The sequence below is a fragment of the Chamaea fasciata genome, unplaced genomic scaffold, assembly GCF_029207755.1.
Source record: "Chamaea fasciata isolate MVZ Bird 193981 ecotype frontalis unplaced genomic scaffold, bChaFas1.0.hap1 SCAF_1, whole genome shotgun sequence".
In the NCBI taxonomy this organism is placed as follows: Eukaryota; Metazoa; Chordata; class Aves; order Passeriformes; family Sylviidae; genus Chamaea; species Chamaea fasciata.
In genome coordinates this window covers 125,751,336-125,763,419 of record NW_027094086.1, presented here as the reverse complement: position 1 = coordinate 125,763,419, position 12,084 = coordinate 125,751,336, and the positions used below count along the sequence as shown (strand labels likewise).

The window sequence follows — 12,084 nt, the reverse complement described above, 5'->3', positions numbered from 1 at the left end:
ATGTCAAAGAGAACGTGTCTCGAGGACTACTTGTTTTTGAAAGTTCTGTGAGCTTATTGCCCCTTCCCATGTACTGTTATCCTTCTGTTTTAATCAGGCAAAAATGCTAACCCTCAAGAGAGAAAAGCTGCCATGAAGAATGCTGAACAATTCATACAGCAGATGAATTATCCTGCCAACACACAGGTGCGATCTATTTATGGAGGTGATACCAGGAGAGCTTAAGCTCTGTTAAAGACATTGTTTTTAAGTCAGCAGAAAAAAAATATTTTTAAGGGTTTATAAGACATAAGGGCAATATTTCACATACAATCTAGAAAATTTTCTGTTTGAATAATTGTGTCAATTCTGTTTTCCTTCTGTTTCACGTGTCTTCCTTCATTTCAGATTCAAGTTCTTCCCGAAGGAGGTGAAACGCCCATGTTCAAGCAGTTTTTCAAAGACTGGAAGGATAAAGATCAAAGCGATGGCTTTGGCAAAGTATATGTCACAGAGAGAGTGGCTAAAATTGAGCAGATTGAATTTGATGCTACCAAGTTACACGAGTCTCCTCAAATGGCTGCCCAGCATAACATGGTAGATGACGGTTCAGGGAAAGTAGAGGTAATTTTCATGTTACAATAAATTTTATCTTATATAACTAATGTCTTCTGCTACTTGTAATAGGCTAAACTGCTACCCTGTGTTTTAATTATACTGTTGTTTAGATTAGCACTCTATTAGTGGAAGTGTTACTTCTAGCATGACAAAAGAGACTTTGAGGTAGAAGGTGAATATCAGCTGTATGCTGGGTTGTGTTCTTTTGGTGCTTATGAAAGATGTACCAGTCATCAAGAGAAATCAAACACCAGAAATATTACCCCTTCTACACAATACCTTGTAAATATTTACTTTAAATATGATTCTTAGTCTAAAGGAAAAACTTCAAGCTCATATCAGCTTGAAATCTGTAATGGGGAGACTTGTGCTTGGAATCAGAAATCTGTTCTGTCTTTATGTCAATAACCAGTCTGATTTCTAGAGGAACCTTCTTTTTCTGTAGTGTGTCTCTCTCAGGTAGCCTGGATTTGGAGAGAAAAAGATGACTGTACAGTCTTTCTAGACCTTTCCATACCCCACTTCAGGACTATCTTTGGACTACACAGGGCTGGCATAGCATTGTATCAACATGGCCTGTTGAATGCAGATTGCATGTTGGCCTTCTAGAAGAAAAAGAAGGGATGAATACCTACAGTCTCATCAGTGTATTTTCTAGGTTTCTGACCTCATGCTTGGGATGGTCCATAGGCTTGAGCAGCCAATTTTTAGCTGAACTGGGTTGTGGTGAATGAAATAGGAAGAAATCTGCCTAACACCACATTATCTAGCTGCAGCGTGCCTCTCCAAAATGATATGTTAGTTTTATGATGGACCATAATGTTGTGCCATGTCATATTGTCACCTTAAAGTGTTAAGAAAATTCAGCATAGTTTTGTGAAGTGCTTGTGTGGCAATAAAGCATCAAGACAAAGTATTGCAGTCTCTTGTTGATGATTGTCATTAATTCAGGGGGCACAGGGTGTATTTACCTACTTTGTGAAGAATCTTCCCTGTTTCTATTCAATAACATTTGGGAGCAGAAAGGACACTCAAGGGATAAGATAGTAAAATACTTTGTGAAAAGTCTCAGGATGAAATTCAGCAATCTGCAGTGATTTCCCTGTTTCCCCAGATCTGGCGTGTGGAAAGTGGTGGCCGAGTTCCTGTGGGACCTGAGACATATGGACAGTTCTATGGGGGTGACTGTTACATTATCCTCTACACTTACCGTGGAGGGCAGATCATCTATACTTGGTATGTTTGGTCGCCTTTGCACAGACCTGCAGTGTGTGGATATTATTTTATGTTGACTTTATGTCCTTTTGAGTAGAACATATATCAATGTAAGATCATTCACTGTGAGTTTGTCATACAGCACAAGCTCTGAGTTACTTTGAAGCTAAATTTAACCATTGTCTTTCGCCTTGTCCTCCTCAGGCAAGGAGCCCATGCTACAAAAGATGAACTGACTGCATCTGCATTTCTGACTGTTCAGCTGGATCGGTCATTAAATGATCAGGCTGTGCAGGTTAGTGTCTTTTGGATGATATCCAACAGAGATTGTGATATATGCAAATTTTGATGAGAATTGAAAGGAGGAGCTAGCATTTAAAGACTGGAAATGCCAATTTCCAGTATGGTATGTATCACGCCAAGCACCATGGGATCCTGTTAAAGTTGCCAGAGATTGCCCATTTGAATCGTCCTTTCTGTATGCCAGAAGTTGAAGAAGTTGTGTGCCAGAAGTTGTCCAAAAGAACACAGGTATGGCAGAATCTAAAACTGCCTTTTCTTTCCTTTGATTTCCACTATTTTAAAATTAGGTTTCAGGCCTGCCAAGACTTACAGACCCTGTGCATAGCCAGTGGAGACTGGATGATAAGACTGTCCCAGGGCAACTCACTCCAAATGGGAATGTGACAAGTCAATAACCTTGTGGGAGCTCCCCTGTCTCCTTTTGATTATGGAGGAAGTTGTGATATTTAACCCAGACAAGATGCCTGACTTTTAGAGGGCCAAAACCGGGAGAACTGAAAGCCACATGAAAGACAGAAGAGGAAAGCCTGCTGAAATTGTGCAACAGGGTCTGACTTTTCCTTATCTCAGTGAGGAACATAACTGGGATTTTCCCATCCCATAGTGCTTTCAGCTCCATGAAAGCAGGACACACGTCCTCACATGCAGAAATAGGGTATGAACTAGGCACAGGACACTGGCAACTAAAGGGTGTGCATAGATAAGCTAGTCCTTCACTTCACTGGGTGTGCTCTCCTTAAACCACTACTGAGAAGTGGTAGGTAGGTGAAAGGACCTGAAAGGTCTCTTTTCACAGAAAAGCTCAAGCTGTAAGATGACACGGGACAAGCAGAGATTTTCTAGGCAGCAGGAGATAATTCTGTGGTTCCCATTTCTTAATTACAAAAGCAAAAGGCTTCCCCCACCCACCAAGGTACAGTTTATTCAGATGGCAGCCCATACTTTTAGCCACTAATCAGTTATGATTTCTGATTAAAATTATTAAGGAAGGATTAGAACACATTTAGATAATTGCTGCTTGAAATATTGAATATGCCTAACGTGCTCTATATTTGGACCATGTCCAGCACAATGTAGTCTTGCCTGATATCTAAGGCTAATGCTAATCTTAAAGTAATAACAATATTACTACTATTAACAATATTACTACTGCAATAGTAGGGTGCTTTAAAAGTCTTTTTATTAAAGCTGAATGAGATCCATTTCACTGCAGTAGACGTGATATTTAAAAGTATTTTCAGCCTGCAATGAGTTTAGGAATATATGTGTACATATCCATATGTGTATATGTATGCACATATGTATGTATCTGTGCATTTTTATGCAAAGAGATAGAATATATTACCTGTGCCTAACATCTCTATCAGCATTATTTGAAAGCTTTAAGTGTGCTATTTTGTGTGGTCACTAGATGGCACGACAGTACAAATTACTGTTAAAACGCTCGGCTTGCAAGAGTATGTTTCACTGTGCTGTTTGGGTGATTTGGGGTTTTTGAGTTTATTTGGGTTGTTTTTTCAGGGAGTTTTTTTGTGGTTTGAGGGGTTTTTTTCCCATTTGTAAAATCCTGCTGCAGTTTGTCCCTTACAAGTATATGTGTCCTAGGTTATCCTTACCAGACAACTGTAGCAATCTATCTACCTGTGAAATAAGTAAAATTACATGTGTCCTCTGTGCACCCCGGCTTGCAGTTGCCCCCGGTCTCACTGAGGGGCTCTCCACTTCTCCTACTCTGCAGGCTACACAGCATATCTCATTCCCTTTCTTTCTGGGAATGAGAGGCAGGGACTTGCAGCCCTCTGCCTTGGCCAATGGTACTGTTATAAAGGAAAATTAAATGGTTACATACAAATAACTTTTATCATACATTAATCTAAAAATAGTCATTTTTCATAGTGCAATGTGGTTTTTTTAGATGGTAGTAGCATCTTTTACATCTGCAATGCAAGTTCATTTTTGTCATCCATGTTATCCTCTGGATGAGAAATTTATGCTACTCTTTTTCATTCTCTTGCAGATAAAATACATATAGAAATAATGAACAATGAACAGCCATTCTCTTCTGCTTAAATACAGGGCACCTAAACTTCCAAGACAGTTTTTGAGGAGGATTAAGTCATTCTGTAAAACACCATGAAATGACAGTTCTATTGAAAATCAGTGATTTCTTTATTACAGTAGATAGCAGCCATTTTAATCAGCTAAATACTGTATTAGAAGTTTGAGTCTTGTCTTTGTGTCACCATGATTGACAAAAAAAATCTCAAAAATGCTCTAACTCTCTATGTCTGGAACTATATTTTTAGATCTTTTCAGCTTGCCATTTCTCATTTTTGCTAACATACTTAGCATTGTTGGCTAAAGTCCCCATAGCTATTCTGCAAAGACCAAAAATACCCACTTGTGTCCCTTTGTTTCTTTTATTGCATTTCTTTACATATGTACAGATCCGAGTCAGTCAAGGCAAAGAGCCTGCACATTTACTGAGCTTGTTCAAAAACAAACCACTTATAGTCTACAAGGATGGGACATCCAGGAAGGAAGGTCAGAAACCTGCTCCGCCAACACGACTCTTCCAAATCCGCAGGAACCTAGCAGCCATTACTAGGATTGCGGAGGTAAGGTCACCTGCTAAGGAAACCAGCCATTCCTGGTGGGAAATGATGGAGATGCCATGAGCTCCTCTGACTAATCTTGTTGGGCAGGCATATCTGGTAGGAGCACACAACTCCAAATCCAATCCACTGCTCTATTTGATGAACCCATCCCATAAACCAAAGAGAATATGCTGTAGCTGGCTGGAATCAGTCTGCATCGTTCAGAGGAACTGTAAGAATACACGCAGTGAATACACACAGTGAACAGTCAGTTGACAAAGAACAGACAAGAAGTCAGCAACCCCTATGAGATGGTCTTTCCTACTGCAAACAGTCCTAAGTTTTGCCCTGCAAGTCAGTTCCCTGTCTTAAATCCTTCTCTAATTTGTATCAATATAAAACTAGGAAAGAACTGAAGACCAAAAACATAGCAGATTAACATGTCTACCCATTTTATGTAAACATGCAAAATAGTAATTACATTATTTGAAGAGTAAAACAATTTCTTTTTTAATCTAGGTTGATGTTGATGCAGTGTCACTAAACTCTAATGATGTCTTTGTTCTGAAACTGCCAAACAACTCTGGCTACGCATGGGTAGGAAAAGGAGCAAGTAAAGAAGAGGAACAAGGAGCTCAATACATTGCCAATGTTCTCAAATGCCAGACTGCTAAGATTAATGAAGGCCAGGAACCAGGTTTGTATGAGCCCACATGGCTGCTAATAGACAGCTGAGGATACACAGCACTGCATGAAGACAGGATGTTTAGATTAGATACTAGGAAAAAAATCTTTACTGTGAGGATGCTGAGGCACTGAAACAGGTTGCCCAGAGAAGTGATGGATGCCTCATACCTGGGAGTGTTTAAGGAAGAGTTGGATGGAGCTCTGTGCAACCTGGTGTACTGAAAGGTGTCCCTGCCCATGGCAAGGGCATTGGAACTAGATGATATTTAAGGTCCTGTCCAACCCAGGCCACTCTGTAATTCTGTGATTCTTTCTAGGTATGCAACTGATATTGGTATTTTGACAAACTGCAGGAAGCACTGTAAAAAAATGCATTCATCTTTGAAACAGCAAAGAGATTGTTTGGGGATTTCTGAAACACTATCTAAAAAGCTAAACCATCAAATGTTAAATCAGCTGGTGAATAAATTATATGTTTTGTATTTTAGACGAATTCTGGAAAGCACTTGGAGGTAAAAAAAATTACCAGACTTCATCACAACTCTTGGCAAAGGCTGAAGATCATCCCCCTCGCTTGTATGGTTGTTCTAATAAGACAGGCAGATTTATTGTGAGTATATGATGAATACTTTCTGTTTAATTATATAGTTTCTGGTATATTTTGCCTTGGAAATCAGTGGTTATTAAATGAATTTGGGGATCTGGCTTAATTAGCCAGGCTTGGCAAGAACTAGACAGTGGACATTTGATGCTTTAAACTATCCAAATGCGATGGATGAACAGAACAATTAATACTGCAGAAGTTTGCATCCAGAGCCTGTGCCAGCCTGGAAATAGAGGCTTGCAGATGCAAAAAGATAAGGCATTTGCCCAGTCAAAAGCAATTTAATTCTTGCAGAGCATCACCAGATTGCTATCAATTTGCTGAGAAAAGAGCAGGTCAGTGCCTTGCCCCTTACGTGTTTGACAGTGGTGGCAGGCAAAAGAAATGCTGCTTGCCAAAAATCCCAGTAGCAGTCTGAAATTTTCCCTAGAGATTTAGGATGTGTAATTATGCCTTTAAGGTACTGGCTTGTGCTCAAGGAAGTAGGAAGACCTACTTCCGTGGCAGAAATACCCAGAGCTATGCACTGGGTATTAGGTCTGTGATTCAGGCTTAATTACTTACCGTATTTTGGGAGGGCAATGCTGTGTCACCAGCTGGCAAGGACACACTCATTTTTAGGCAGGGGAAATAGCTGGCAGTCTCCTTGAGGCACAGCCCAGTCATTTGGAGGAGCATAAAACAAACAGGATCCTTTAATAAGGACTTTAAAATCTTATGAGAGTAGGAAAGTGTATTCTTCTAACAAGCTTTTAAAGTACTCCTGGGAGATACAGTAATAGGAACCAACCTTTCTGCAGTAGTCTGCTGGGAGCTGTGGACTTACTTTTTATTTTAAATTCCCTCCAAATTCTGTGAAATCGCCTCTTTCCTGTAGCCTTTCTCTAGTAACTAAATCACCACCATTAGAGGTCCCAGAAGAGGCAAGTGAGACCACTCTGACCTTCTGGCCACCATAGCACAGGGTGGGGTAAAGGAATATCTTTTTCAACATCTGCTTATCGTCCCTTTAGCACTTCTACGTGACCGCACATAGCCAAACCCTTGACAATCCTTTAAAAGTAACAGCCATTAGCTACAGTATTATCTCTCCTTCTCATAAAGAATAATATTAAACTGCTTTTCTATCTTCCTGCACATCCTTGGAAGAAGCAAGCAGTCTGCCTTTTCTTTGGGGGTAATCCTCAATGGCTTAGTCAACTGTAATGTCCCATTGTCAAGTGACTGGGAAGCTTGTTTGGGTGTGTATTTCGTCCCTGAGCTCACCCACTGCAAACCAAAGCAGTTTCTTTTCCTAAATAATGAATGTAAGCTGCATGAATGTGTCAGCTGATATCAGCTTGGTTGGTTCAAAGTTCAAATCTCCCTGTCTTCTTCTTCTGGCAGACCTCAGTCCCAACTTAACAGTAGTCAACAGTTATAATGTAAATCTTTGCCTCTCCTGAGGATATCTTACCAACTGTGAAAAACTGAGAGCTGCTTTTATAGGACGTGCCATTACGTGATTTGTTTCATTTCAGAGAAACACCCTTAACATATTCATCAAATCAGTTCAGGGTTTGATCCTTCAGAGCTTCATCAGCCTCTGCACTTAACCTTATAAAAGTGGGTTAGGTTTTTGTGAAATTGTGTGTCTTAATAAATCATTAAAAACAAAAAAACACCCTCAAAATATATTATCCTTTCTAGATTGAAGAGGTCCCAGGAGAATTCACTCAGGATGATTTGGCTGAAGATGATGTCATGTTGCTGGATGCTTGGGAGCAGGTTAGCTGTGCACTTGACCATTACTTTTTGTGATAACAAGGATAATTTATTCTTAATCCATGAGTTTGTAAGATGGGAGGAACAATCATCTTGACAGAATGGAAGCAGTTTTGTTTTCTTTAAATAATACCAAAAGGAGCTATACTTTTTGAGCTGTATGATGTGCTGGTGTTCACACATGCAATTGAATTTCCAAGCATAGTGGGAGACCATGGCAGGCACTTACGTAAACCAATTGGCAGCTGCAAGAGTATAAGGCTCAGCAGTGTCCTGGAAAGATTCTCAGTAGTGTTCTTAACTTTATCACAAAAAGTTATAAATTTTTTTAAAAATTGCATTAAATGTGTTGAGAATCCACTAAATCCTTGTAGCAGGAGCCACCTACAAAATGTCCTAGCAGAGAAAGGGACCAACACTAGATAGACCCTTACAAAAATTTTCTTCATACTAGGAAGTGAATGGAGGGTGACAGAAATAATCTCCATCATTGCCCAGTTCACTGCGAATTGAAAATGTGGAGAGCTTTTTGAATGACAGGCAAACTCACTGCAGATTTAGAGAACACATCTGTTTCTCACAGTATATTCTCTCTACTCTTCCTCTCGTCTTGGAGGGAAAGAGAAGGCCCACGCCCTAATTGTCTTCTTCAGCCTAACCCTTAAGGAACAAAGGCTGAGATTTTTGGAAATAAGGAATGTTCATGGTTCATGTGAAAAGGAGTGATGGGGGATAGTGGGGAAGAGCTGGATGGAAAGTAGTTGGGTCATACCTAATCAGATAAGAACTCTTGAAACTACATGTAGCTGGTTTTCAAGCAAATCCTGGAGAGAAAAAAAAAGGGATGTGGGAGATTGCAGATGAAGGCTCTGGTTGTTGGGTTTTTCAGTTGGCTATCCAGCAGTCACCCAGGGTAGCACGTATCACAGGACACAAATGTTGATGTGCACACAGAGCTCAGACTAGATACAGTATTACTACCTGCACCCAAAGAGCAATTTTCTTGTAAAAGTGTAAAAGATACCTATGGAAAAGGTAATTAGAGATCCTTTCATCAGAATGAATAAAGGTCTGGCCTTCCATTGTCATAGAGAGCAATGAGATTTCAGAGGGCATAACTATACTTTCTCACAAGGGAGAAAAATCATCAGTTGTGGTTTGTGAGAGCTCTGTATCTCTGCCATTTTTTCATAGCGTATGTTCTTTCTCCAAGAGGAATCAACTGTTTTGTACTTTACCAGCTGTACACAACATCCTTATAACACCAGGGGAATTATGTCTTTCTTCTCTTTGCAGGTTTTCATCTGGATTGGGAAGGATGCTAATGAAACTGAGCGACAGGAATCCGTTAAATCAGGTAAATCAAATCAATTTGGCAGATTTCTGAGTGAAGTAGCATCCGTATTACTTAACAAAGAGAAAAATATGATGTAGAAGAAATCTAGTTATGTTTACAGTCTCAAAGTGTTACTGGGCTTATTAGGACTTAATACAGGAGGTGATTATTTTCATCTTTAAATGCACTTTAAAACTCTGTAAGTTTATGAAGGATAAACTTAATCAAGATAGCATTACTGGGCTGCAGAGCTTTTTAAATAATATGTAGGAGACCCCTATGAAAAGTAACTCCACTGAAAAGAGGAGGAATTTAAAAGGAGGCCCCTACTGACCTGCACCCTCAATAATGTATATAGAGAAAGGATTGCCAGCAAGTCCTTATAGTGCCACCCTTCACTAAGTTAAATTTGCAGGAGGAAATTCCAATTTCAGAACAGAACAAATCAAGACAACTCACCTGGCACGTACCTCCTTGAAAAATCACGCGTCATCCCTGGTGTGACTTAATATAGCTGAGCTATTCTGAGAGAGCTCATGCTGAAAACCCTTGCGTTTCCCTGGAGCAGCTAGGGTTACCTGGCTGTGTTTCCATATGTATTGATGTCATGTTGAGATGTCAAGGGAAACTGCACTCACTGGCTTTTACATGGACAAAATGGGAATGAAGCTTATGCATCCTCAAATGCACCAGCAAATGCTTTCTCCTGTTTAAGAGCCAAAACCCAGCTGTATAGCAAAAAACTGCTCAGAAAAGGAATCCCTCTATTTCAACTTCATGGAAAATTCCTTTACTGCCAGCTGGGAAAAATCAGCCTTTACCTGATCATCTCATTACCTTTGAAATAATTAATTGAATACAGTATTATAGCAGCCCTGTGTTCTTTCACTGTGGTTTTTAATGTATTTTTTATACCAAAGGAATGAACTAATATATTCCATGTTTTATTTCCTCTCTGTTTTTAGCCAAACGCTATATTGAAACAGATCCTTCTGGCAGAGATAAGGGAACCCCCATTGTAATTGTGAAGCAAGGGCATGAACCACCCACATTCACAGGCTGGTTCCTGGCTTGGGACTCAAACAAATGGAAAAACTGATCTCTCCAAGGAGACTCCAGCTTCAAGCCAAAGAATGATCAGAACCCAGCTACTTTCTAGTATTTCTAAGCATGAGCTTATGCAACAATATGATGCATCTGTTGTTACATTTTCCTGAGCTTTGATGTATTTCTGTGAATAACCTAGAAATTCTTAGCACTGGACGGGATAAATGGTAATTGTAAACTGACCAAATGGTGCAAGTGGGCTTTTCTAGTAGTAAATATAGAAAGTGCAACCAATCTTTAATCTTAAAAGAAAGAAATACATTTTCTTTAATCTACTGATTCTTTAAAGAGAAGCTGTGGATCAGTTTACTTTAATGTGCTAAAATGGACCAAATTCTGTCTTCACTTAAAAATCCAAACTAATGCCACAGAAATTCCTTTAGATTAAGGTCAAGATAATACTTGCAGAATTTGGCCTGATAGAGGAATAAAACTATCCATTGCAAGGAAAGGACTGCACCTGATTTAATTACTAGGCCCATATATTGCTACAGTCATTGAAAATTTCAGATAATGTCTGATCCCCAGTGGGAGTTGTGGCTCACAGGGGCAAATAATGGATGGATATTTGGAGAAAGCTGTGCTTAACATGTTTGTTTACCCTGTTAATACATGTATGCATAGAGCTTTGGACTGAATACTGTCAGAATATGAAATCGACAAAGTTTTTTTTGAGGGATTGTCTAGCATATGGTAATGAATTCCTTCAGATGTATCTCTGAACCAGTGCCAGCTCCACTGGGTCTTTTTAGCTAAAGCTCTTAAACACGTTATAGTGCACTACTGCTTTGAAGTGGTAGCAAAAGTAACAGCTTCAAAAACACATACTCTGCCTTAACCAGATTGCTCTTAAGCCATACTTCACCTCAGTTGCCTTACTCAGCAGTACTCAGTTCTTCTTCAGCATGCAGATTGTTCATCTTGTCAGCTGCAGGATGTCTTTCTAATTTTCTGTGCAGGCAATAGACAAATATCAAGCACATCAAAAGCAAGGAAACCCCTGGTTTTGGAGGCATTTCTGGGAATTTGGAATGTGAGTATGCATCGTAGAATATGGCCTTCTCTGTTCTCTCAGGCACAATTACTTAAGCTTTTTTTTTATTCTGGTGAATTTAAAAGTACATTTTTAAAGTGGCTTTTATTTGTAACTTAGCCAGAAAAAAATCTACTAAAAGGCAGTGGGGAAGCTTCTTCAAATCTTTAGCACTGCTTTGATCACTTACCCAGTAATGCTTATTTTAAACAACAATTAGTACAGCTGTAAATCATACTAATGTGTTTTTTTAATGGCAGCATTTCAGCAGTTTTATTACTCTTGTAAGTTAGGCTGGAAAGTGAAATTTTAGATATTTTTGTATTTTTTTAACATGCTTGGGATTTTGAATCAGGGTAATGCAAAAGAGTGAATTTAGTCTGAGCTCATAATATCAATGACAAAAGAATTGTGAGGCTAAGAAATTAATTATAGGAGTTAGCTTTAAACATTTGTTTAAATGTCTGCTAATATAGTTGGGCTGTATCTGAATGTAATTTCATTTAAAATAAAGTTACAAAAACTGGTATTCTATATGCCAAGCTGAACTTCCTCTCTCTGACATATTGTAGGGCAGTGCTTCCACTGGCGTTTAGCAAGACTTCCTGGAAACCTAAGTAGGTACCTTCCTTTTAAATGGACAGTGCAGTGAGAAGTTACTTGCTTTTACTTTGGTGCCACTTTGCCCAATGGAAGCTTAACTCTTCTCAAAAACTTGACAGTTACAAACCTAAGTGAAGATCAAAGAACTGAGTGCTTATTAGGTTGTTATTTTCCTCTTTAAAAAAAAACACCATTGTTGTTAATCAAACTCCAGTTTTATAACTTTTAGCTTGCAAAA

At 39.2% G+C, this 12,084-nt stretch overlaps 1 protein-coding gene across 1 annotated transcript in view; it reads left to right on the top strand.

Annotated features, from left to right (window-relative positions):
- SCIN (scinderin) overlaps positions 1–11,785 on the top strand; it is a 50,682-nt gene extending 38,897 nt beyond the window's left edge. Inside the window, exons 7-16 of the mRNA XM_066196693.1 lie at positions 98–186; positions 388–603; positions 1,712–1,833; positions 2,017–2,107; positions 4,563–4,733; positions 5,232–5,409; positions 5,888–6,009; positions 7,693–7,770; positions 9,064–9,124; positions 10,069–11,785. Coding sequence (XP_066052790.1) covers positions 98–186; positions 388–603; positions 1,712–1,833; positions 2,017–2,107; positions 4,563–4,733; positions 5,232–5,409; positions 5,888–6,009; positions 7,693–7,770; positions 9,064–9,124; positions 10,069–10,202 — 1,262 coding nt within the window. The 3' untranslated portion in view covers positions 10,203–11,785. The remainder of the gene's footprint in view (positions 1–97; positions 187–387; positions 604–1,711; positions 1,834–2,016; positions 2,108–4,562; positions 4,734–5,231; positions 5,410–5,887; positions 6,010–7,692; positions 7,771–9,063; positions 9,125–10,068) is intronic.
- The last annotated feature ends 299 nt before the right edge of the window (positions 11,786–12,084 follow it).